This window comes from Coregonus lavaretus (assembly GCF_964263955.1).
Source record: "Coregonus lavaretus genome assembly, chromosome: 22".
NCBI lineage: Eukaryota > Metazoa > Chordata > Actinopteri > Salmoniformes > Salmonidae > Coregonus > Coregonus lavaretus.
This window is the reverse complement of record NC_140009.1, coordinates 17447219-17474521: the sequence shown is the minus strand read 5'-3', so window position 1 is coordinate 17474521 and position 27303 is coordinate 17447219. Positions and strand designations below refer to the sequence as shown.

The following is a 27303-nucleotide window of genomic DNA, read 5'->3' as shown; positions in this document are numbered from 1 at the left end:
GTCAATGTTGAGCTTAACCCAATATCCCACCCAAATAATCAAATGGTCAAATATTGTGAAACCGGTTTCAAACTGCTTCAAACTGGCTGTGTTTACACAGGCAGCCCAATTCTGATCTTTTTTTTACTAATTGGTCTTTTGACCAATCAGATCAGCTCTGAAAAAGATCTGATGTGAAAAGATCTGATGTGATAGATCAAAAGACCAATACTTTTAAGGTGAATGACTACAGCTACTAGTGATCTCCAGAGTCAGTAGCCAGGGTTGACCTACAGTAGAATACAGTAAAAAGGCTCAACCCTGTTGTAATTCAAAATGTATGATTACAAATGTGTATTATCTCACTTGACAAAATATATTTGTATGTTTTATCACCAGCCCCCTACTCACCCCAGACTGGGCGTGTCGCAGGTGGAGAGCTTGCGTTTTCGGTTTTCCGAGCTCAGAGGCTCCATGGAGTTGTCCCCCAGTCCGCTCATCGTGTACACATATCAGCACCTGACAAGGATAGGAAACACAAACACTTAGACAACAGGTGAGATGATGGGAGGGACGGCTAATAATATGTTAATGTGGCTGGGTGGGGAAGACAAAAACAGGTGTAGGAACCTCCATATACAGTGGGGGGAAAAAGTATTTAGTCAGCCACCAATTGTGCAAGTTCTCCCACTTAAAAAGATGAGAGAGGCCTGTAATTTTCATCATAGGTACACGTCAACTATGACAGACAAAATGAGAAAAAGAAAATCCAGAAAATCACATTGTAGGATTTTTAATGAATTTATTTGCAAATTATGGTGGAAAATAAGTATTTGGTCAATAACAAAAGTTTTGTTATATACCCTTTGTTGGCAATGACACAGGTCAAACGTTTTCTGTAAATCTTCACAAGGGTTTCACACACTGTTGCTGGTATTTTGGCCCATTCCTCCATGCAGATCTCCTCTAGAGCAGTGATGTTTTGGGGCTTTCGCTGGGCAACACAGACTTTCAACTCCCTCCAAATATTTTCTATGGGGTTGAGATCTGGCTAGGCCACTCCAGGACCTTGAAATGCTTCTTACGAAGCCACTCCTTCGTTGCCCGGGCGGTGTGTTTGGGATCATTGTCATGCTGAAAGACCCAGCCACGTTTCATCTTCAATGCCCTTGCTGATGGAAGGAGGTTTTCACTCAAAATCTCACGATACATGGCCCCATTCATTCTTTCCTTTACACGGATCAGTCGTCCTGGTCCCTTTGCAGAAAAACAGCCCCAAAGCATGATGTTTCCACCCCCATGCTTCACAGTAGGTATGGTGTTCTTTGGATGCAACTCAGCATTCTTTGTCCTCCAAACACGACGAGTTGAGTTTTTACCAAAAAGTTCTATTTTGGTTTCATCTGACCATATGACATTCTCCCAATCCTCTTCTGGATCATCCAAATGCACTCTAGCAAACTTCAGACGGGCCTGGACATGTACTGGCTTAAGCAGGGGGACACGTCTGGCACTGCAGGATTTGAGTCCCTGGCGGCGTAGTGTGTTACTGATGGTAGGCTTTGTTACTTTGGTCCCAGCTCTCTGCAGGTCATTCACTAGGTCCCCCCGTGTGGTTCTGGGATTTTTGCTCACCGTTCTTGTGATCATTTTGACCCCACAGGGTGAGATCTTGCGTGGAGCCCCAGATCGAGGGAGATTATCAGTGGTCTTGTATGTCTTCCATTTCCTAATAATTGCTCCCACAGTTGATTTCTTCAAACCAAGCTGCTTACCTATTGCAGATTCAGTCTTCCCAGCCTGGTGCAGGTCTACAATTTTGTTTCTGGTGTCCTTTGACAGCTCTTTGGTCTTGGCCATAGTGGAGTTTGGAGTGTGACTGTTTGAGGTTGTGGACAGGTGTCTTTTATACTGATAACAAGTTCAAACAGGTGCCATTAATACAGGTAACGAGTGGAGGACAGAGGAGCCTCTTAAAGAAGAAGTTACAGGTCTGTGAGAGCCAGAAATCTTGCTTGTTTGTAGGTGACCAAATACTTATTTTCCACCATAATTTGCAAATAAATTCATTAAAAATCCTACAATGTGATTTTCTGGAAAAAAAATTCTCAATTTGTCTGTCATAGTTGACATGTACCTATGATGATAATTACAGGCCTCTCTCATCTTTTTAAGTGGGAGAACTTGCACAATTGGTGGCTGACTGAATACTTTTTTCCCCCACTGTATAAACACATCTAACCTTATGGCTATTGTTTAAACCCAGAGACAGACATGTAGGAGAAGCTTTATGTTAAATATACATATACAACCAGGGTACTCTTAAGCTTATATTATGCAAATAAGACACTCTTGGCACAATATGAAGAATCGATATTGCATTTTGCATCGTCTGCTTCTTTCTCTCCTTGGGTAGAGTGTGTTTAGGACCGGGCACACACACACACACACACACACACACACACACACACACACACACACACACACACACACACACACACATACACACACAGCAGGATTAGCAGTGTCTCTGACAGTAAGCCACGCTGCATGACTAACCCAGTTAAGACAGCCGTCTGTCTCCCACAATGCATCACACTCGGTATACAGGAAGTGGGCTGACAAAGGTGGGGGGGAGAGGAGAGCGAGAAGTCAGCAGCATGAAGTCTGCTGATTAGTTCATTTCTTTACCAGTGATGCTGGGGAAAGGTGAGAGGGGGCAGGGGGAGAGGGAGAGAATGCAAAAGGAGGTAGAGTGAATGAGGTGAGAGACAGAGAAAGGGAGAGGACATAGAGGGGGGAGATGCAGGAAGAGAGGAGGAGGATAAGAGAGGTGAGAGCGGTGGGAGACGGAGGAGAGAGGGATGCAGAGAGGGAGAGGGAAAAGCGTGGTGAAGGGGAGGGAGCAAGGGGGAGAGCAGGAAGAGAGTGAGAGAAGGAGTGGAAGAGAGAGGGAGGAGAGAGGGAGAAGAAAAGGAAGCATGTAGACAGGCCCATGAGCTTTGAGTCTCTGTGGTGCACGATCGGGAGGAGAACCACACTCCAGTGCCCTTCTTAACCTTCACAGCAAGTGCATCATTTTTATTCCATTGATTACATGGTTACCCTCTGACCGACATGCATGAAGCCTCTACTGAATAGAAAAGAAGGCCACCTGAGGGAAAGGAAGCACTGTTGCCATTCTCTCATTCTATCAATTTATTTTACAGATATTTTTAGTTATAATTATTAGGGGTAGCCTAATGTTTATCCATCACTCGGATACATATTTTAATTTCAATCATTTCAAGGACATACGATCGGCTTGACAGAGAGACTGAGTTTGACGCTACATTATCCCAGATATTGCATTTTAACGTTTTAAAGATAGCCCACTAGAACGGCTCATGAACAGACGTTCTACCCAGCCTATGCATTCGATCATGCCTGCTGGTCCGGCAATATCACCTAAATGAAAGTGTCCTCTGGTATAACCAAATAAAATCAATCAAATTGAAAAGCAGCCAATGGAGCTTGATGATGTTGGATGATGGCGTGATGCTCTTCCTCCCTTGGTGTGGACCAGGGTTTCCGTTAGCCGGTAATAGCCATCTTTTGGCCGATAAAAAAATTGAAAAGCTGACAATTATTTAGGTTAATATGCATAATTTAGTTAAATTAAATTGGCGCGTGTACAGTGTATTCGGTATGTACATTTGAAGTCGGAAGTTTACATACACCTTAGCCAAATACATTTAAACTCAGTTTTTCACAATTCCTGACATTTAATCCTAGTAAAAATTCCCTGTTTTAGGTCAGTTAGGATCACCACTTTATTTTAAGAATGTGAAATGTCAGAATATTAGTAGAGAGAATGATTTATTTCAGCTTTTATTTCTTTCATCGCATTCCCAGTGGGTCAGAAGTTTACATACACTCAATTAGTATTTGGTAGCATTGCCTTTAAATTGTTTAACTTGGGTCAAACGTTTCGGGTAGCCTTCCACAAGCTTCCCACAATAAGTTGGGTGAAATTTGGCCCATTCCTCCTGACAGAGCTGGTGTAACTGAGTCAGGTTTGTAGGCCTCCTTGCTTGCACACGCTTTTTCAGTTCTGCCCACACATTTTCTATAGGATTGAGGTCAAGGCTTTGTGATGGCCACTCCAATACCTTGACTTTGTTGTCCTTAAGCCATTTTGCCACAACTTTGGAAGTATGCTTGGGGTCTTGTCCATTTGGAAGACCCATTTGCGACCAAGCTTTAACTTCCTGACTGATGTCTTGAGATGTTGCTTCAAAATATCCACATAATTTTCCTTCCTCATGATGCCATCTATTTTGTGAAGTGCACCAGTCCCTCCTGCAGCAAAGCACCCCCACAGCATGATGCTGCTTCACGGTTGGGATGGTGTTCTTCAGCTTGCAAGCCACCCCCTTTTTCCTCCAAACAAAACGATGGTCATTATGGCCAAACAGTTCTATTTTTGTTTCATCAGACCAGAGGACATTTCTCCAAAAAGTACGATCTTTGTCCCCATGTGCAGTTACAAACCGTAGTCTGGCTTTTATATGGCGGTTTTGGAGCAGTGGCTTCTTCCTTGCTGAGTGGCCTTTCAGGTTATGTTGATATAGGATTCTTTACTGTGGATATAGATACTTTTGAACCTGTTTCCTCCAGCATCTTTACAAGGTCCTTTGCTGTTGTTCTGGGATTGATTTGCACTTTTCGCACCAAAGTACGGTCATCTCTAGGAGACAGAACGTGTCTCCTTCCTGAGCGGTATGACGGCTGCGTGGTCCCATGGTGTTTATACTTGCGTACTATTGTTTGTACAGATGAATGTGGTACCTTCAGGTGTTTGGAAATTGCTCCCAAGGATGAACCAGACTTGTGGAGGTCTACAATTATTTTTCTGAGGTCTTGGCTTATTTCTTTTGATTTTCTCATGATGTCAAGCAAAGAGGCACTGAGTTTGAAGGTAGGCCTTGAAATACATCCACAGGTACACCTCCAATTGACTCAAATGATGTCAATTAGCCTATCAGAAGCTTCTAAAGCCATGACATCATTTTCTGGAATTTTCCAAGCTGTTTAAAGGCACAGTCAACTTAGTGTATGTAAACTTCTGACCCACTGGAATTGTGATACAGTGAATTATAAGTGAAATAATCTGTCTGCAAACAATTGTTGGAAGAATTACTTGTGTTATGCACAAAGTAGATGTCCTACCCGACTTGCCAAAACTATAGTTTGTTAAAAATACATTTGTGGAGTGGTTGAAAAACGGGTTTGAATGACTCCAACCTAAGTGTATGTAAACTTCCCACTTCAACTGTAAATATATGGATGCAGTGTCATTGAATGTACAGCATACAGAGCCTTTGAGCGACAAATCTGTCCGAAAGCGCGAAAGCTGCTGCTACAGCAGCATCTCAAACAGCAAATGCAGAGGCAACGGAAAGCAGGCTTCATCAGCACGTCATACACCACTTTGCAATGAGCTGGAGGCAGTAAGCATTTTATTTAACATATACTTAATTGTTTTAAACTTAAAAGTTTTACTACATATTATGAGGCATGTCTTACCTTACTTCAAAGTAGCCTAGCCAAAATCAGACCATATCCGTGGAGGAAATTATTTTATATGAACTTTCTTTCATTGTCCAGTAGCCAAAGGTACAATCCTAGTCATATTAGCAACCCATGCTAGTTGTTGCATATTAGATCTCCCCTCTTTCAACATTTCTAATGGATATTTTAATCTCTGTCACATGAAACCGCTTGCATGTGCGGTGCGCTTTTGACAACTGTGTTTTTCCGGCAAACTGCATTATGGAACGAACATTCGCGTGTACCTACTGCCTTGTGCGCATTGCTGCGCTTAAAGAAATAATAGTTTATCAACATTTTAAACTAGCGTTCTGATCTGTTGCATTTTTAAAATGTGTTTTAAATGAAATACCCCAGGGATCTATTGTCCCACAACTGCCCCAGAGTCTCGAACAAGCTGACCAAAATAATACGTCAACTTTTATACTATAGGGGATATCAGATTGACATAAACTAGTGATTTTGCTGTTCGTTACACATCTTGTTGGCTGAGGAAAAGTAAACGTGGAACGTTATTCTAACAGCTTCAAAGTGTGCATCAGAATTCGATAAGAAGGACGGCACATCATTGCAATCTTCGATTTGCATGTTCTGTTAATATGAATTACCATAATCTAAATGTGATTTCTGTCATTCTGAGCACCGTGGGTGGACGCCCTAATCAGATTACGCACCCAATGCATATGGTTCCTGTAACGTTCTCAAATGTCCGGTAAATTAAAATGCTGCCGATCAAATGTCCTTCGCCACATTTTCCTAACGGAAATCCTGGTGTGGACCCACAGGAGTTTCCACCCGACAACAACACTGACCTTAATTGAGAAGCATCATACAGTAGCTCTGTATGTAGGGAAACACACGCAGCTTTTTTTCAAACACGCTCCCTCACTCCCTCTTTCCCTCCCACCCAAACGCGTTTCTTTCAAATCTATCCATCTCTGTCAATCTTTCCTAAGAGTACAATCTCCTGCCTGCTTGTCTGTCTGTACTGTAATTCATCTTTGCATGAAACTACTAGACTACCCTTCCACTGTCTGATGACACCCGCCATTCCAGGATGGAAAGGGGGAGAGAGAGAAAGACAGAGAGAGAGAGAAAGAGATAGAGAGGGAGAGAGATGGCTCCAGCGCTCTAATTGCAGAGTGAATGAGGCAGCCCCAGAGAATGGCTGATTAGGAGGGCTGCTGAAAACCCCAGGGAAATGGGTCACCTCCAGTTTGGTGCGAGCCACTTCTCCAGCGCAGCGCAGGGTGAAAAGTCAATTACACGCCACAGGCAGTGGGGCCTGGTAGGACACTGGGAGGCAGGGGGGCTGTGGTGGGTACTGGGTACGGTACAGGAGGGGGTAGAGGGTGGGACGAGGAGGGGGTAAGAGGGTGAGACGGGGAGGGGAGGGGAGGGGAGGGGAGGGGAGGGGAGGGGAGGGGAGGGGAGGGGAGGGGAGGGGAGGGGACGATGTCGCGACTCCAGAGAGATCTACAATGAGTGTAAGTAAACGTTGATGGAGTTGTGGTCCACCTCTTTCTCTCCGAGTTTTCTTTCTCAATTAACATTCTGCCCACTTCCATTTGCCAAGGGTTGTGATCAATGTTCCCTCTAATATTTTTCGGCACTGAGCAAATTTCTGGTCTGCTGAGTGCAAACTTGAACTTGAAATTTCTGTGCAACTTACTGCGAGCCTTTATTGTGAACACTGTGGCTGTACCCGCTTTAATTTACTGTTTTGGTGGCCAAGTAGGCTACTGTGGCTATTTGATCATAATGTAGGCCTACCAGAGTGGCCTACCATAAAAAACGTAACTTAACATGGAAATTGCGGTTCTATCATTCAGCCTACAGTAGCAGCCAATGTGTGGTGTTCAATATAGGCCTACATTCCAAAAAAACATGCAGGGCTTGACATTAACCTGTTTATCCACTTGTCCTTCAGACAAGGAGATGACTGAACATTTTGTTGTTGTTTGATGCAAGAAACCACTTTACAAAATAAAATGCATTATTATTCCCATTATGCTAACCTATTGGTTACAAGCTTATTCAATCCTATCTCAAAATACAACACTGCCACTTTAAGACATAAAAAAAAGCTCTTTACCTGACTTGCTTTTCAAAGATGGCTAGAAATGCTCTTGTAGGAAGCAATCACTCCCACATTGCTGAATACAGATGAGCTATAACTGGGCTATAACTCACTAACTAGCAAAGAATATGAACAAATGTGCACAAGTGGCTACATGCAGCTCTTGCTTTGATCTCAAAACAAGCGCATCTACTATTGACGCTCATGCTGTAAAACAGTCTAGTTCAAAGTGAATGGCACAAATCCATATATGGCAATGGTTTATTTGCATATACTGTTGGTCTACTGCAGCTCTGAGTGGTTATGGCGCACCAGTCTGTGTAGAGTACAGCCCTGAGTCGTGCCTGTCAATGCAATAGAATCCTACTCAGATGCGCTCTGCCTACAACTAAATCTCTTGCATAGTTTGTTTTGTTTTGGTATGTTGCATTGAAAGTGGCTAATATTGTGTTGATTCGATCACAATTCCCACAGTAAAAGGAAACATTGATAGTGTTAACTAATGGGGAAAACTCTAGTAAGTTGAGTGAAGTTCAATCTGGTGCTTCTCTGCGCGGGCTGATATTTCTTCTGCGCGGCAGTCCCTGGGGAGCTGTGGGCAGCTTAGAGGGAACATTGGTTGTGACTCACCAAGGCTAAGAGAGCTCCAGAAATCCCTGAGGTTGAACCACCTCCCTGAACTGCTCTCCAGCATACCAACCAACCAAGTAACCAGCCAGTCTACCAGCTAGTAGCCTAATGGTCCCATAGTACCTACATGAAATCCAACTTCATTCAACTTCACATCCTGCAAGCCAAAAAATTAGAAAATAGTAAAATATGGCATGGAATACATTGATGTACAGCAGCCACAAACTGTTAGGGTATTGATGCAGTTTAGAGACGACATGTTTATGCAGATCAAAAGAGAGAGGAACAGACTGAGAAATACGAGAGACAGACAGACAGAGAAAGGATGCCCAGGGACAGTGTTGGAGATGCAGTCAACATTGTAATAGCACGGCTGTGTGTGCGTGTGTTTGTGGTATGTGTGTGCGTTGAGAAAATTTGCATGAATTATTTAGGGTGGAGGATGGGAACCAAACGAACAGCTCTCTAATGACTGATGATGCTTGTGTGTTTGAGAGCCATTAGGCAGCTGTTTACAGGCATGACGCTATGCAGGCAGAGGAGGAAGGGATGGGGGAGGGGGCGGGAGAGAGAGTAGTGTGTGTCGTGTGCATAGGTAGGTCTGAGTGAACCTTGATCATGTGTCTGTGTATGGGAGCCAAAACGTATTACTGTTTACCCAACCCATGGTATGACACTTAGCAATGAGGACTTTGTACTGAGGGACATTCTCTGACTTTCCACTCAATCAGATCCGTAACATTAGTTGTGTGTGTGTGTGTGTGTGTGTGTGTGTGTGTGTGTGTGTGTGTGTGTGTGTGTGTGTGTGTGTAAGGTAGCACAACAAGTTCAGTCAGAAACAACAACAGAGAAATAGAGAGAGACTATCTCAGTTCTGACTCAAAACAAAACAGCCTCAAACCAGCCTCCCACGATAACATGAGTCATATAAAGAATGCCCCAGTGCAACAAACAAACAAGTGTCTAGAATGGCTTACTGGGCAGAGATAGACAGACAGACAGACAGACAACACACTGAGGCAGAAAATGAATAATAGAAACTAAACTATATATGGAGATTTCTCTTGGCCCGTCTACATTTATGTCTCAACAGTGTCCGACTGATCTCTGTGACTTGATACTGTAATGAGGTATATCTGTACTATACTATATCTGTACTAAAAAGCACTATCAGGTTTTTTTTTATGGAGTCAAGCACTCCACTGATACCACCCATTTTGAACGCATTTCACCAGGAGAAGCACACCATCAATGACCTACCTACCTACACTACTGGTTTACAGGATTTCACTGCAAAAAGTGGGGCTACAGTACATTACCTTTTTAGAGTTCAATTGAGTCTTATCGATATAATCTGAGTTCTGAGTGAAAATGAGAGCCAGTTAACGCAGAGGGACCTGAGCATGGCAACAAGGAGAGGGTTAATAATGGCCGCTGGTTCCCTGTCCCTTTAACAACTAGCCTAACGCTGGGAGAGACAAACAGACGAGACAGACTGAGGCTTCCTTGTTTCAGATAAGTGTCTCTCTTCTCGTTGTTTTTCAGGTGCGAGAGGGGGTGGGCAGGGGGCGGGGCGGTGGTTTGTGGTGAGCGGGGGCAGGGAGTTGTGAGGCTAGGTGATACAGACAGAGACAGACTGCCCCGGTTTCATAATCTCTGTTGACAAAACAGAAGAGCAGCGCGGCCCGGCCAGATCATGTAAACTCCCAGTAGGAACACAAGACAGACCTGCAGTCTACAGTCATGCTGACGTTTAGCTCACTGCTCTGACAATGACTGGCTGTAGTCAGGTTGGTGTCATCCACTGTAATTAGCCCATTCTGGGACAAAGTTAGGAAAAATACACAATCAATAAATAATGCATTGGGTCGATACTAGAGAATGGTTGATATACAGGACTGACTGAGGCATCATGGGTAGAGGAGTCTTCATGCTGATCTAAGTCATTGTGACACGATGCGGCAGAATCCCAGACTCACCTGCAGATCCCCCACTCCTCTCCTCTACCCTCTCCTTTCCATAACCATCCTTCCCTCCTCCCTATCCCCCTCCTCTCCTCTAAATAACATAATTCTCTCCTCCCCTGATCTACTCATCTCCTCCCCTCCTCTCTCTATACCACCTCTTTACTATAGGCATAATCTCACTCAACCCCACCTCTTCCTATACCACCACTATCCCTCTCTTCTCCATAATCATCCTTCCCCCGCCTCCCCTCCACCTGTGTGTGTGTGTGTGTGTGTGTGTGTGTGTGTGTGTGTGTGTGTGTGTGTGTGTGTGTGTGTGTGTGTGTGTGTGTGTGTGTGTGTGTGTGTGTGTGTGTGTGTTGCTGTCACCTACAGATAAATGCTTTGTTTCTGTCTCTATGGCAGGCAGAGCAGGGGGAATAATTTGATTTCTCCTGCTGTCTCCCCAGCAGCCTCTTTCTCGCTCGCTCTCCACCTTTCCATCTCAGCCTCTCTCAACTCCCTCTCTCTCTACCTCTAAATCTGCTCTCCCTCGCTCTTCCCTCTTTACCTCTCTACCCACTACATCTCTCACCCCCTGCATTCTCTTGCTTAAACCTGTACCATCGAAATTCAATATGACAAATTCAAAATGTCTCTCAAAGCAATGGACCTTCGCTCGAAATGACCATGTCTGTTATAGTTGCTCAATTTCTATGGTCTGACCAGGGGGGTCAGAAATAATGTTGTGTTCCAGAACAGATGAGCAAAAAGAAAACATTTGTTCCACAACAGATGAGCAAAAAGTAAAAAAGAGATCCTACTCCATTTTAACTCTGTCTACAACACATTATAGTCCACCAAAACAGGTAACCATACCAACAACCGTGTGATGACATGTGACCCACCTTGTGACGGAGCCTGGAGTGGATGAGACAATTTCTCTCCTGGAGATAATGGTGCTGGACTGGTCTACTGGTCTTCTACCCTGGAGTCTATAGAACACACAGACACAGACACAGACACAGACACACACAGAGAACGATAATAAGCACTTCTGCTGGACATTGCATATTCGTTATATTCATATTGGTGAATAACAGGGCTTGGTATTAATCAAGTTGTTAATGACAGCCCAGGAAAGAGCATTAACATGAAGAGCAGAAGACATGAGGGAGGCTGCCTGGGTCTGGGTCTGAGAACAGGGACATTTCACTGTATGTTTTCAGTTAGAGAACGTGCACATGCTAATGTACGTACACACACACACAACATCCTTATTCTGAAAAAGGATGTTGTGATATGAGTTGGACAGGAAGTCCAGAAGTATTAGAGCTAGACTATGACATGTTGACTAGACCGGCCATGCGCATGTCCGCGTGTGCCATCGCGTGCATGTTGATTTTGTCCAGCCACACCAGACGTGATCATGACACGCAGGTTAAAATATCAAAACCAACTGTGAACTAACTTTCTTAATTTGGGGACAGGTCGAAACACACATGAAACTAGGGCTGACCCCATTTTGCCGACTGTTGGTTTGGTCGATAGGCTGTTGGTCGACCGGTCGAGCAGTGGCAAATATACACTACCGTTCAAAAGTTTGGGGTCACTTAGAAATGTCCTTGTTTTCCTTGAAAACATACAGTTGAAGTCGGAAGTTTACATACACCTTAGCCAAATACATTTAAACTCAGTTTTTCACAATTCCTGACATTTAATCCTAGTGAAAATTCCCTGTCTTAGGTCAGTTAGGATCACCACTTTATTTTAAGAATGTGAAATGTCAGAATAATACTAGAGAGAATGATTTATTTAAGCTTTTATTTATTTCATCACATTCCCAGTGGGTCAGACGTTTACATACACTCAATTAGTATTTGGTAGCATTGCCTTTAAATGGTTTAACTTGGGTCAAACGTTTCGGGTAGCCTTCCACAAACTTCCCACAATAAGTTGGGTGAATTTTGGCCCATTCCTCCTGACAGAGCTGGTGTAACTGAGTCAGGTTTGTAGGCCTCCTTGCTTGCACACACTTTTTCAGTTCTGCCCACACATTTTCTATAGGATTGAGGTCAGGGCTTTGTGATGGCCACTCCAATACCTTGACTTTGTTGTCCTTAAGCCATTTTGCCACAACTTTGGAAGTATGCTTGGGGTCATTGTCCATTTGGAAGACCCATTTGCGACCAAGCTTTAACTTCCTGACTGATGTCTTGAGATGTTGCTTCAATATATCCACATAATTTTCCTTCCTCATGATGCCATCTATTTTGTGAAGTGCACCAGTCCCTCCTGCAGCAAAGCATCCCCACAGCATGATGCTGCCACCCCCGTGCTTCACGGTTGGGATGGTGTTCTTCGGCTTGCAAGATACCCCCTTTTTCCTCCAAACATAACGATGGCCATTATGGCCAAACAGTTATATTTTTGTTTCATCAGACCAGAGGACATTTCTCAAAAAAGTACAATCTTTGTCCCCATGTGCAGTTGCAAACCGTAGTGTGGCTTTTTTATGGCGGTTTTGGAGCAGTGGCTTCTTCCTTGCTGAGCGGCCTTTCAGGTTATGTCGATATAGGACTCGTTTTACTGTGGATATAGATACCTTTGTACCTGCATCTTCACAAGGTCCTTTGCTGTTGTTCTGGGATTGATTTGCACTTTTCGCACCAAAGTACGTTCATCTCTAGGAGACAGAACGCGTCTCCTTCCTGAGCGGTATGACGGCTGCGTGGTCCCATGGTGTTTATACTTGCGTACTATTGTTTATACAGATGAACGTGGTACCTTCAGGCGTTTGGAAATTGCTCCCAAGGATGAACCAGACTTGTGGAGGTCTACAATTATTTTTCTGAGGTCTTGGCTGATTTATTTTGATTTTCCCATCATGTCAAGCAAAGAGGTACTGAGTTTGAAGGTAGTCCTTGAAATACATCCACATGTACACCTCCAATTGACTCAAATTATGTCAATTAGCCTATCAGAAGCTTCTAAATCCATGACATCATTTTCTGGAATTTTCCAAGCTGTTTAAAGGCACAGTCAACTTAGTGTCTGTAAACTTCTGACCCACTAGAATTGTGATACTGTGAATTATAAGTGAAATAATCTGTCTGTAAACAATTGTTGGAAGAATTACTTGTGTCATGCACAAAGTGGATGTCCTAACCGACTTTCCAAAACTATAGTTTGTTAACAAGAAATTTGTGGAGTGGTTGAAAAACGAGTTTTAATGACTCCAACCTAAGTGTATGTAAACTTCCGACTTCAACTGTACATTCAATTAATTTGAATTGGAAATATAGCAAAAATGAATAGGAAATGTAGTCATTGACAAGGTTAGAAATAATGATTTTTAATAGAAATAATAATTGTGTCCTTCAAACTTTGCTTTCGTCAAAGAATCCTCCATTTGCAGCAATTACAGCCTTGCAGACCTTTGGCATTCTAGTTGTCAATTTGTTGAGGTAATCTGAAGAGATTTCACCCCATGCTTCCTGAAGCACCTCCAACAAATTGGTTTGGCTTGATGGGCACTTCTTACGTACCATACGGTCAAGCTGCTCCCACAACAGCTCAATAGGGTTGAGATCCGGTGACTGTGCTGGCCACTCCATTATAGACAGAATACCAGCTGACTGCTTCTTCCCTAAATAGTTATTGCATTGTTTGGAGCTGTGCTTTGGGTCATTGTCCTGTTGTAGGAAGAAACAAGCTCTAATCCAGCGCCATCCACAGGGTATGGCATGGCGTTGCAAAATGGAATGATTCAAGATCCCTTTTACCCTGTAAAAATCTCCCACTTTACCACCACCAAAGCACCCCCAGACCATCACATTGCCTCCAACATGCTTGACAGATGGCATCAAGCACTCCTCCAGCATCTTTTCATTCAAATGTTATTCTTTGTGATCCGAACACCTCAAACTTCGATTCGTCTGTCCATAACACCTTCTTCCAATCTTCCTCTGTCCAGTGTCTGTGTTCTTTTGCCCATCTTAATCTTTTATTTTTATTGGCCAGTCTGAGATATGGCTTTTTCTTTGCAACTCTGCCTAGGAGGTCAGCATCCCGGAGTCGCCTCTTCACTGTTGACGTTGAGACTGGTGTTTTGTGGGTACTATTTAATGAAGCTGCCAGTTGAGGACCTGTGAGGCGTCTGTTTCTAAAACTAGACACTAATGTATTTTTCCTCTTGCTCAGTTGTGCACCGGGGCCTCCCACTCCTCTTTCTATTCTGGTTAGAGACAGTTTGCGCTGTTCTGTGAAGGGAGTAGTACACAGTGTTGTACGAGATTTTCAGTTTCTTGGCAATTTCTTGCATGGAATAGCCTTCATTTCTCAGAACAAGAATAGACTCACGAGTTTCAGAAGAAAGTTATTTGTTTCTGGCCATTTTGAGCCTGTAATCGAACCCATAATTGCTGATGCTCCAGATACTCAACTAGTCTCAAGAAGGCCAGTTTTCGGCTGTGCTAACATAATTGCAAAAGGGTTTTCTAATGATCAATTAGCCTTTTAAAATGATAAACTTGGATTAGCAAACACAACGTGCCATTGGAACACAGGACTGATGGTTGCTGATAATGGGCCTCTGTACGCCTATGTAGATATTCCATTAAAAATCAGCCGTTTCCAGCTACAATAGCCATTTACAACATTAACAATGTCTACACTGTATTTCTGATCAATTTGATGTTATTTTAATGGACAAAAAAATTGCTTTTCTTTCGAAAACAAGGACATTTCTAAGTGACCCCAAACTTTTGAACGGTAGTGTATACAGTGGGGAGAACAAGTATTTGATACACTGCCGATTTTGCAGGTTTTCCTACTTACAAAGCATGTAGAGGTCTGTAATTGTTATCATAGGTACACTTCCACTGTGAGAGACGGAATCTAAAACAAAAATCCAGAAAATCACATTGTATGATTTTAAGTAATTAATTTGCATTTTATTGCATGACATAAGTATTTGATAAATCAGAAAAGCAGAACTTAATATTTGGTACAGAAACCTTTGTTTGCAATTACAGAGATCATACGTTTCCTGTAGGTCTTGACCAGGTTTGCACACACTGCAGCAGGGATTTTGGCCCACTCCTCCATACAGACCTTCTCCAGATCCTTCAGGTTTCGGGGCTGTCGCTGGGCAATACGGACTTTCAGCTCCCTCCAAATATTTTCTATTGGGTTCAGGTCTGGAGACTGGCTAGGCCACTCCAGGACCTTGAGATGCTTCTTACAGAGCCACTCCTTAGTTGCCCTGGCTGTGTGTTTCGGGTCGTTGTCATGCTGGAAGACTCAGCCACGACCCATCTTCAATGCTCTTACTGAGGGAAGGATCTCGCGATACATGGCCCCATCCATCCTCCCCTCAATACGGTGCAGTTGTCCTGTCCCCTTTGCAGAAAAGCATCCCCAAATAATGATGTTTCCACCCCCATGCTTCACGGTTGGGATGGTGTTCTTGGGGTTGTACTCATCCTTCTTCTTCCTCCAAACACGGCGAGTGGAGTTTAGACCAAAAAGCTATATTTTTGTCTCATCAGACCACATGACCTTCTCCCATTCCTCCTCTGGATCATCCAGATGGTCATTGGCAAACTTCAGACGGGCCTGGACATGCGCTGGCTTGAGCAAGGGGACCTTGCATGCGCTGCAGGATTTTAATCCATGACGGCGTAGTGTGTTACTAATGGTTTTCTTTGAGACTGTGGTCCCAGCTCTTTTCAGGTCATTGACCAGGTCCTGCCGTGTAGTTCTGGGCTGATCCCTCACCTTCCTCATGATCATTGATGCCCCACGAGGTGAGATCTTGCATGGAGCCCCAGACCAAGGGTGATTGACCGTCATCTTGAACTTCTTCCATTTTCTAATAATTGCGCCAACAGTTGTTGCCTTCTCACCAAGCTGCTTGCCTATTGTCCTGTAGCCCATCCCAGCCTTGTGCAGGTCTAAAATGTTATCCCTGATGTCCTTACACAGCTCTCTAGTCTCCCGAGTGGCGCAGTGGTCTAAGGCACTGCCTCGCAGTGCTAGCTGTGCCACTAGAGATCCTGGTTTGAATCCAGGCTCTGTCGTAGCCGGCCGTGACCGGGAGACCCATGGGGCGGCGCACAATTGGCCCAGCGTCGTCTAGGGTAGGGGAGGGAATGGCCGGCAGGGGATGTAGCTCAGTTTGTAGAGCATGGCGTTTGCAACGCCAGGGTTGTGGGTTCGATTCCCACGGGGGGTATGAAAAATAAATTTAAAAAAATAAATAATAATAATAATAATGTATGCACTAACTGTAAGTCGCTCTGGATAAGAGCGTCTGCTAAATGACTTAAAATGTCTTGGCCATTGTGGAGAGGTTGGAGTCTGTTTGATTGAGTGTGTGGACAGGTGTCTTTTATACAGGTAACGAGTTCAAACAGGTGCAGTTAATACAGGTAATGAGTGGAGAACAGGAGGGCTTCTTAAAGAAAAACTAACAGGTCTGTGAGAGCCGGAATTCTTACTGGTTGGTAGGTGATCAAATACTTTGCTTAAAAATCATACAATGTGATTTTCTGGATTTTTTTTAGATTCTGTCTCTCACAGTTGAAGTGTACCTATGATAAAAATTACAGACCTCTACATGCTTTGTAAGTAGGAAAACCTGCAAAATCGGCAGTGTATGAAATACTTGTTCTCCCCACTGTATATAAAGATGACAATAGCTGGAATAATTTAATAGCAATAGCTTGTAGTGAATGTGTACAGTAGTGTATTAAAAAAAATTATGGTACATTCACGACTGTCTGAGTGGACTAATCCATTGCGGAGGCCGCGGGGATTGCACATCAGTATCACCAGTAGTACATTTACTGTTAATTCCCATAATTTCTAATCTATGTTTGTTTGGTTATGGTCATTTCTGTTAATGCATTCAATATATTCCTTTTACAGTCTAACCGTTGTCATTGTAGGAGTGGACACGTTGTTTACATTTGGTTTATTTAATTTTGTTTGGAGTGCTCCTGTCAAGCTTGAGTAAGGACACACACTTGATTACACATAGAAGTAGGCCTATAAATGTGCCCATTTGGGGATTAGATAGTATTTCTGATTGTCTTAACTCACCATCACCGTGGAGCTTCTCAAAGTAATTTGTTCTTCGCCTCTAACAGTAAGTAAACAGTCTGTTTTTACATCCTTTGAGAATGACAATAGTTCTTCAATGTAGCCTATTTGGAAAAAAAATCCAGCTCTCTCCCTTTCGATAACCACTCAGCATGAAAGGGGGGAAAAAATGTCATGCTCTGGTCGGTGGAAACGTCATAAAATAGGCCTACCTAATTACTTCTTATCCCTTGCGTTAATAGCCTACAGTTTTGTCTGTCTGGCGCTCACTTGCACAGGAAACTCTGAGGGCCCAGAATATAATAATAATAATAATATTTTATACAATGTTGCAAGTTTGCTAGCAGGAGCTTAGTGTTGACCAAGTTAATAGTTGATACAATGTTTCAAATTCCTTGCAGACAGGCCATGCATAGCCAATATGATTTATATGATATTTATTTTTTAATCAGAATGTTTTTCTACCTGCGGGCTGCAATGGAGATAATGTCTAGATGCTTTTTACAGTGGAGATCAAGTTTATAAATTGTCTGGGTGGGCTGATGAGACAGTGGATTGTGCAGTGCGATGGAACAGAGTAAATAGGCATTTCAACGTCTTGCTTTAGCCGGTGGTAACTTGTGGAATAGACACCGGCTGGAATGCAGTTTTAACCAATCAGCGTCCAGAATTAGACCCACCCGTTGTATAAAGGCTAAATAATAATTTGTTTTATCCGATTGTTGTTTACTTTTATATAAATGCACAATTTGTTTGCTATTCAAAATAAAGTTGTTTGTGAAACAACTCTGACACCGACTCATCATTAATTTTTTTTATGTTCCTACTTATTGAAAGTGCTGCTGTGGAAGCTTTTGCCCGATTGCCCGTTGCGCAATTCAATGACATTAATAAACACTTTGACAATATTATAAATATTAGTTTATAAGTTTAACTTGTCAAAGTAACATTTACTGCAACTTTTATTGACAGTAGCCTATATGTAGTCCTATTTTACTGGCTGTTTGGGTTGCAAGAAGGGATTTTTCGAAGGCACAATTTATTTTGCCTACACTTTGGTCAAGTAAAGCATAAACGTGCCACGTTTGTTTATACTTTGTATTCGATTAGTGCATCTTGCAATTGTTTGTTCTCTCTCTCTATTCGCAAATAACATTCTGAGATGGGACTCTGTTAGATCTATAGATTCATTCGATGGTTGATCATGAAAGAGTAGGCTATGCCTAGGCGAACAAGTCACATTCAAATCAAATGGGGATTAGGGAAAAGAAGGGGAAATTAAGATTTTAAAACAGTAAGACAGGCAATGGAGTGTCCGCTGCAAAAGACCCATGATCATCCGACATTGGAGAGGAGGGGAAAAAAACACGTTAGGCCTCATCGGACACTTTGCGCTGCTTTGGTGCTCTCTGCTCTTTCTACAATCTACATTGTCCTCTTGCATTAGGTTAATAGTCTAACCACCACAAATGTATTGAAAATGTACGCAATGGCAATTAGGGAATAGTCCATTTGTCATGTCGTCCTGCTGTGTGCTCACTGCGCTGCGCTTTTGTGTACTGCCAGACTCCGGCGGTGCAGTCAAGTTCAAATATACTAAACCATCGTTTGTGTCATCACGATGTCGTCACCATCGACGATGGCTGTCAAACATCGTTGATAGACGATGCAATCGTAAAATCGGCCAACCCTAGAGTGTACGTGTGTGCGTATGTATGTGAGCGCGTGCCTGTGTGATTGTATGTGTGTGTGTGTGTTTGTGAGCGCGTGCCTGTGTGATTGTATGTGTGTGTGTGTGTGTGAGCGCGTGCCTGTGTGCCATGCATCATCCAGCCTGACCGTTGGCTGCACCCCCGTGATGAGGACCAGATGGGGGCTGTCAAGGGGTCGCTAGTTTGGGTGATGTATGGGCCCTCACAAACCAACAAAGGCCCTCCTTCAGCCGATGTGTTTCCTACTAATTGAGATGGGAGAAAGAGAGAAAAAGAGCGAGAGAAAGAGCGATTGCTTAAACAGAGTGGATTTATAGCATGTCCGTGACAAGGGGGAACTTCCAGTGAGTGTTTAAGGGGTGGGGCCAGAAAGGGGACAGATAGGCCTTCAGTGGGATCATTAATGCATCATTGTGCTCGAATTAGCAAAGCCATAAAGAACAGTGCTAATAATGCTAGTTAACTGCATGTGGTGCTTGTATAAACATTAGGCCTTGAATATTAGAGCACTGAGAATGAGGTTAAGATGCGTTGAGTATGAGTGTTCAACTCACAGGCACCGAGGCACGCTCTCGCCGAGGCCTGTTCCAGTCCCTCTCTCCTGCCCTCATCTCCTCTTCTCTACACTCTCTGTTTAGCTCGCGCTACTCCTCAATTACACCTTGCAGAAAAAAGAGCCTTTGATTTAACTATAAAACAGACTGTGTGTGCGCGCGTATGTGCATGAAGCCGCCGCAGCAGCATATAACCAGACAAATCACTAAATTATTCACATCATCTCACCTTGGTCTCGTTAAACAAACACCATTAAAGTCCAAAGTGATTTGAAGACAGATCAATTATTGTTCCCCTCAATAATGACAGTCTTTATTTCCAGTGGGTCTGCCTGTCATCCACGTCTGGCCTCAACAACACACCCCAAGGCTCAACTAAATAATGGAGAGAATGTGGAAGAGGAGGGAAAGAGGAGAGAGTGATGACTTGGATCTCAGACTGGGACTGAGGGGAAATCTGGAGAGTCAATTGGAGAGTCAGACAGTAAGTGGCAGGCAGGCTACAGATGCAACAGGAAAGCATAGTCTGTCTGCCTGTCTGTCCCTGGAAAGGAGCCAGTGGTAGAATGGGGAGATCAGTCTCAGTCAATGGAAGTCTATGTGCTGTTTACACCTGGGGAGTCTTTCTGGTGTCAGGGAGCTACAGTGCGTATGGAGAGCGAAAGGTGAAGCCTGTGGCATGAAGTCGCATAACGGCAGGCAGGCAGCAGACACACCCTCATTCAAAACACATTCATACCATAACAGCCACTCTGGTCAATGCAACTGCAGCTTTAGGGCAGAGCACATTTGTGTAGAGCGCAAACTACATAGGAAGAGGGGGCAATGATACTCTAGCACATACAGTAACAAACTCACCCATTCTGTCTTTCTGCTAACTCACTGTTTGTTTCTTTTTCTCATTTGCCTTCTACCTCTTTCACAGAGTATTTTTTCCCTGTTCCACTGTCCATCCTTCCCTTTCTGCATTTATCTCTTTCTTCTCTCCTACTCGCCATCTTGTGTCTGTCTTTTATAGTGGAACTCTGTCTTTTTCTCTTTTTGTCAGTCTTTTTGTGTTCTCTCTGTGTTCTGGCCCAGAATAAGGGAGACAGTGTCTGCATCAGCCAGCACACACAAACAGCCCAGTACAGCTACAGTGTGTGTGTGAGTTCTCTGGGTGACTCTTCTTTAGCGGAGCCCCAGTCCCCTCCAACAGAACCGGCACTTACACACTAGCAGAATAGGAACCAAGCCACATCTTGGCACCTCGCCTCCACTTAAAAAAAATCACACCACAGAGGCTAATAAAAAAAATGTATCCACAGCCCAGCTCAGCTCCACAAAAGCATTCTTAAAATCAATGCTCTCCCCCGTTCATAAAAAAAAGGAGCTTGTACAAAACGGACCACTGACTCTCAATTCACCACACGAGACGCGGGTGACTGTCTCCATGGTACTGTGTCCCTAATCCCGGCCAATCAGAAAGGGAGTAGCAACATTTGGCGAGACAGTTAGTGCCTTCATTGGATGCTTTCCTTGAGAAGCCTATTCAGTGAGAACAAATGAACACTGCAGAGAGCAAATATTTGGTTCTGACTCTAACTCCAGAAGAGCCACTCCTCAGAGAAAGAGCAGGGGGAGATAAAAGGGACTCAAAACTGGTCCCAGATCTGTATGTGCCTTAGTCAACTTCTCTGACCGTCGTTGCTATGCCATAAGATCTGATCTAGGACCTGGTTAAAATAACTCCTCTCTCCCAGGCGGTCCTGAGAACAGAAATAACTCTGCTAGCAGGCAGCAACCCAGGGTGTCTACTGTGGCTGCCATCAACCATCAATTTACACTGCATTTGGAAAGTATTCCGACCCCTTGACTTTTTCCAACTTTTGATACTTTACACCCTTATTCTAAAATGGATTGTTTCCCCCCCCCTCATCAATCTACACACAATACCCCATAATGACAAAGTAGAAACAGGTCTTTAGAAATGTTAATAAAAAACATTTACATAAATATTCAGACCCTTTACTCAGTACTTTGTTGAAGCAACATTGGCAGCGATTACAAGCTTGGCACACCTGTATTTGGGGAGTTTCTCCCATTCTTCTCTGCAGATCCTCTCAAGCTCTGTCAGGTTGGATGGGGAGCGTCGCTGCACAGCTATTTTCAGGTCTCTCCAGAGATGTTCGATCGGGTTCAAGTCCGGGCTCTGGCTGGGCCACAAGGACATTCAGAGACTTGTCCTGAAGCAACTCCTGTGTTGTCTTGGCTGTGTGCTTAGGGTCGTTGTCCTGTTGGAAGGTGAACCATCGCCCCAGTCGGAGGTCCTGAGCACTCTGGAGCAGGTTTTCATCAAGGATCTCTCTGTACTTTGCTCCATTCAGCTTTCCCTCTATCCTGACTAGTCTCCCAGGCCATGTTGCTGAAAAACATCCACACAGCATGATGCTGCCACCACCATGCTTCACCGTAGGTGCCAGGTTTCCTCCAGACGTGACGCTTGGCATTCGGGCCAAAGAGTTCAATCTTGGTTTCATCAGACCAGAGAATCTTGTTTCTCATGGTCTGAGAGTCCTTTAGGTGCCTTTTGGCAAACTCCAAGCGGGCTGTCATGTGCCTTTTACTGAAGAGGGGCTTCCGTCTGGCCACTCTACCATAAAGGCCTGATTGTGGAGTGCTGCAGAGATGGTTGTCCTTCTGGAAGGTTCTCCCATCTCCACAGATGAACTCTGGAGCTCTGTCAGAGTGACCATCGGGTTCTTGGTCACCTCCCTGACCAAGGCCCTTCTCCCCCGATTGCTCAGTTTGGCTGGGCGGCCAGCTCTACGAAGAGTCTTGGTGGTTCCAAACTTCTTCCATTTAAGAATGATGGAGGCCACTGTGTTCTTCGGGACCTTCAATGCTGCGGAATTATTTTGTACCCTTCCCCAGATCTGTTCCAAATCATGTCCAATCAATTGAATTTACAACATATGGACTCCAATCAAGTTGTAGAAACATCTCAAGGATGATCAATAGAAACAGGATACACCGGAGCTCAATTTCGAGTCTCATCGCAAAGGGTCTGAATACTTATGTAAATAAGGTATTTCTGTTATTATCTTTGTATATATACCCCACCAGTCAAAAGTTTGGACACACAGACTCATTCAAGGGTTCTTCTTTATTTTTTACTATATTTCACATTGTAGAATAATAGTGAAGACATCGAAACTATGAAATAACACATATGGAATCATGTAGTAACCAAAAAAGTGTTAAACAAATCAAAATATATTTTATATTTGAGATTCTTCAAATAGCCACCCTTTGCCTTGATGACAGCTTTGCACAATCTTGGCATTCTCTCAACCTGACTGCCTCATGAAGCTGGTTGAGAGAATGCCAAGAGTGTGCAAAGCTGTCATCAAGGCAAAGGGTGGCTATTTGAAGAATCTCAAATATAAAATATATTTGGATTTGTTTAACACTTTTTTGGTTACTACATGATTCTATATGTGTTATTTCATAGTTTTTATATCTTCACTATTATTCTACAATGTAGAAAATAGTAAAAAATTAAGAAAAACCCTGGAATTAGTAGGTGTGTCCAAACTTTTGACTGGTACTGTATATTTTGCTTTTTCTCCCCAATTTCGATCTCTGCAACTCCCCAATGGGCTTGGGAGGCGAAGGTCGAGTTATGCGTCCTCTGAAACATGACCCGCCTAACCGCGCTTCTTAACACCCGCCCCCTTAACCCGGAAGCCAGCCGCACCAATGTGTCGGAAGAAACACTGACACTGACGACCCTAACCCAGACGACGCTGGGCCAAATTGTGCACCGCCCTATGGGACTCCCGATCACGGACGGTTGTAATACAGCCCAAGATCGAACCCGGGTCTGTAGTGACGCCTCTAGCACTGCGATGCAGTGCTTTAGACCGCTGCGCCACTCGGGAGGCTACTGTTATACATTTTTTATACATTTGCAAAAATGTCTAAAAACCTGTTTTCACTTTGTCATTATGGGGTATTGTGTGTAGATTGATCAGGAAAAAATGTAATTTAATCCATTTTAGAATAAGGCTGTAACATAACAAAAAATAATCTGAATGCACTGTACATATTCAAAAAAAATGCCCTAACCCTTCCAAGAAAATACAGTACCTACTGCAACTCCAACAACCCTAACCCTTCCAAGAACATACAGTACCTACTGCAACTCCAACAGCCCTAACCCTTCCAAGAACATACAGTACCTACTGCAACTCCAACAGCCCTAACCCTTCCAAGAACATACAGTACCTACTGCAACTCCAACAGCCCTAACCCTTCCAAGAACATACAGTACCTACTGCAACTCCAACAGCCCTAACCTAACTCAACAGTCAAGTTTTTTTATACAGTGGGGTCCAAAACTATTAAACCCACCATTGGTGAGCTCTATTTCCATGTCATCTGACCATAGCACTGCCTGGAGTTTGCTGAACGGCATCATGATCTTTACCAAGTAACAGGACATTTTTGCCGAAAACCTGGTTGCCTAAAACTTGGCCGCAAGTGAATCTTCCAGCACATATCAAAATCCACAAAGAAATGGTTAATTGACCACAAAATCAACATTTCTCAATGGCCATCTCAGTCTCCGGACTTGAACCCCATTGAAAACATGTGGTTTGAATTGAAGAGGGCAGTCCATAAGCGCAGACAAAGGTTATCAAGGATCTGGAAAGATTCTGTATGGAGGAATGGTCTAAGATCCCTCCCAATGTGTTCTCCAATCTCATAAAACATTTAGGAAAAAGCCTCAGTGTCGTTATCCTTGCAAGCGGAGGGTGATGTATTGAGATATTCTTGTATTACTTTTTAAACAAAATCTCTTTCTCTGAGCAATTGTATTAATATAACATAATATAATATATAAATGTTTTGAGCATACTATATAGATCAGTATTTGCATTATTTATTGTATAGTCTTTTTTGCTCATCTTTATCAAGGGATCCAAAAATGTTGGACCCCACTGTATATACAGAGAAGACTCCAAGCGTATCTATCAGTCCTAAGTAGCAAAACAGTTTGGTAGTAGAAACTCTTCTGCAGAACTAGAGTAGTTTTGTAGTAAGATATAACTGTTGTCATCCTACACGCCAAAGCAAAAAGGTCTATACACAACAGGATAAGTAAGTAATTGAGCTAATCTACAATCCGATTGGCTAGTTTACCAGCCACCTTGGCTTCCCTATAATGGGCCAACTGGAGTTCAACTGGCACAAGAGTAGCTGAAGCCACTGACTGCGGTCCAAACTAATCCAGTGTGTAGAGTAGTGCAACAATAGAACTGCACTGAGCCAAACCTTAGGCTAGCCATGTGCTGAGCATTTGAATGTGCACAGTGCTGCTAGTGCCAACGCCTGCACTGTTACAAACTGAGGAAGGGGGGAGAGAGAGAGAGAGAGAGAGAGAGAGAGAGAGAGAGAGAGAGAGAGAGAGAGAGAGAGAGAGAGAGAGAGAGAGAGAGAGAGAGAGAGAGAGAGAGAGAGAGAGAGAGAGAGAGAGAGAGAGAGAGAGAGAGAGATAATAACTGTTGTAAGAAAGGACACATTCCAGTGTGTAATTTGGGACTGTCTGGCTGTAAAGTTGCTCAGGAGCCACAAGCAGAGCCGAGATAAGATAAGGAGGGTAAAAACACACACGTCCTCAGCTGTCACCTTCAGCTGAACCCTGAAGAACATCAACCGAGAGTGTGACGAGACACGTGTGGAGCTTGTGTGATATAACACACATCACCTTTATCACCTGGCTGGAGGTAAGAGACAGACACTTCTATATCATATCATAAACCAAAAGAAAGGGTTATCAAAAAACCAAGTTGAACTTCATGAGTCATGTATACATAATCCTTCCGAACACAATGTCTAAGTGTATTGTGTAGCAGGCCTACAGTAAAGCCTTGACCAGGCAACAGTGTTACACATGGCTTTCCTTTTGCCTGCACATTGAGGGATGGAAGGGAGAAGGTATGAAGAAAGAGGGAGTGGGAGACAGAAAGAGAGCGACTGAACGCTGTAATTTAGGGAGTAAGTTAACGATTTTCAAATGGAGAAAAAAAGGATAATGATATCCCTCCCTGGGAAAATTACCCAGTGTCCAAACATTCTGGTAGGCCTATTAATAATATAATTAAGCATATGCAGGCGGGCGGCTGTTTTATAGCTCCACGGGTGGTGTGTGTGTGCGCGCGCACACACACACACACACACACACACACACACACACACACACACACACACACACACACACACACACACACACACACACACACACACACACACACACACACACACACACAGAGAAGGCTACTCAGACCTCATTAATGTAATAGGTCAATCAATAAGCCACCCCCACCCCCTAACCTTGCCTTGATGGTCCCTCTGCCCTCCATCCCTCTCTCTGTGTATTGTCTTTCTCTCTTATCTTCCACCTAACAGCTAAACCAAACCCAAGTCACAACAACTTTAAGAAATCCACCCTCCAAAATCACACCATTCCCCTACATTCCTTTTACACCTGAGTGAGACATGAGAGAGAGCATCAGACAGCGTTGTGTAACATTGTTATTTCACTAGCTAAGCATAGTTGTGTCACTGATGAAACCACTTAGGATTTTCCACGATCCAAACTTTCTGAGAATGTGGGTTATTTAAAGAGCAGTGAGCTACACTATATCTTTCTAAAAGGATTAACAGAGCATCCTACCCTGCCTCCTACAGCCTAGCATCATCAAGTGATTAACTTTGACAACAGGACAAACACTGAAAGGTTGATATGCTACCATTGAATGTGATCTGACATGAGGATTCATGGTGAATGTGAAGCTGATCAGACGGGCAGTCTGCCTTTCCACAGACGAATAATCTGCTCCTGTTCACCCTTTGTCCTAACCCGGCAGCCTAACACACACATTCATCATAAAGACGTGGTTTACTTTCCTTAGATTAGAGAATTGAAATGTAAGATGAGGAAACCGGATACTGTTACTATCCAAATACAATAATAAGGCTCCTGATCTGTCAGTGAGATATCATGATATGTCCTGTTTATAACCACAGTCAGTTAAATGTTGGCTAAGGTCCCAAAAAAAGTTGGAACTCACAGTAAAGTTCAGAGAAAGAAAATGAGAGACAGAGCAAGACAGAAGGGTGGAACCGTAAGAGAGAAAAAAAGGGTTCAGGTTGGGTGAACCAGCTCTATTTTAAGCCATATCTGACGAACGTTGAGCGTATCAGATCAGCATACAGAACTCTGAGCCATCCGTTCAGAGACACTGGGTCCACCATATATAGCTTATGTAACTACACTGCATTTTTACATTTGAGTCATTTAGTAGACACTCTTTTCCAGATAAGAGCGACTTAAAGTAGTTAGTGCATACATTTTCGTACTGGTACCCCGTGGGAATCGAACCCACAACTCTGGCGTTGCAAGGGCCATGCTCTACCAACTGAGCCACACAGGACCTGCAATACAACAGTCATATGACATAGGTTGTTAGGAACAGATACTGTCCAGTCAACCAGTCAAGTGCACGTTAGTGCAAACTTTCAGTCCAACAGCTTCAATTGCTCCCGATAACTGTATTGTCCAGTTAAGTGCGCGGTGCACACTGACGACAGAACTACACAACGTTTGGGAACTAGTAATAGTACAATCCTAGAACTTCCTCCAGGTCCAATGCTTA

At 43.5% G+C, this 27303-nt stretch overlaps 1 protein-coding gene across 5 annotated transcripts in view; it reads right to left on the bottom strand.

Moving 5' to 3' along the window:
- Positions 1-27303, bottom strand: part of LOC311150106 (nuclear receptor coactivator 3-like) — a 107368-nt gene that overhangs the window by 24029 nt on the left and 56036 nt on the right. For 4 of the 5 annotated variants that reach the window (XM_084187389.1, XM_084187391.1, XM_084187388.1 and 1 more), the window contains 2 exons: positions 11136-11222; positions 391-498 (listed from right to left, as the gene is read on the bottom strand). In XM_084187389.1, coding sequence (XP_084043515.1) covers positions 391-479 — 89 coding nt within the window. In that variant the 5' untranslated portion in view covers positions 480-498; positions 11136-11222. Of the gene's footprint in view, positions 1-390; positions 499-7666; positions 7806-11135; positions 11223-27303 lie in introns of those variants that run through there. The other variant, XM_084187392.1, reaches the window with a different exon arrangement.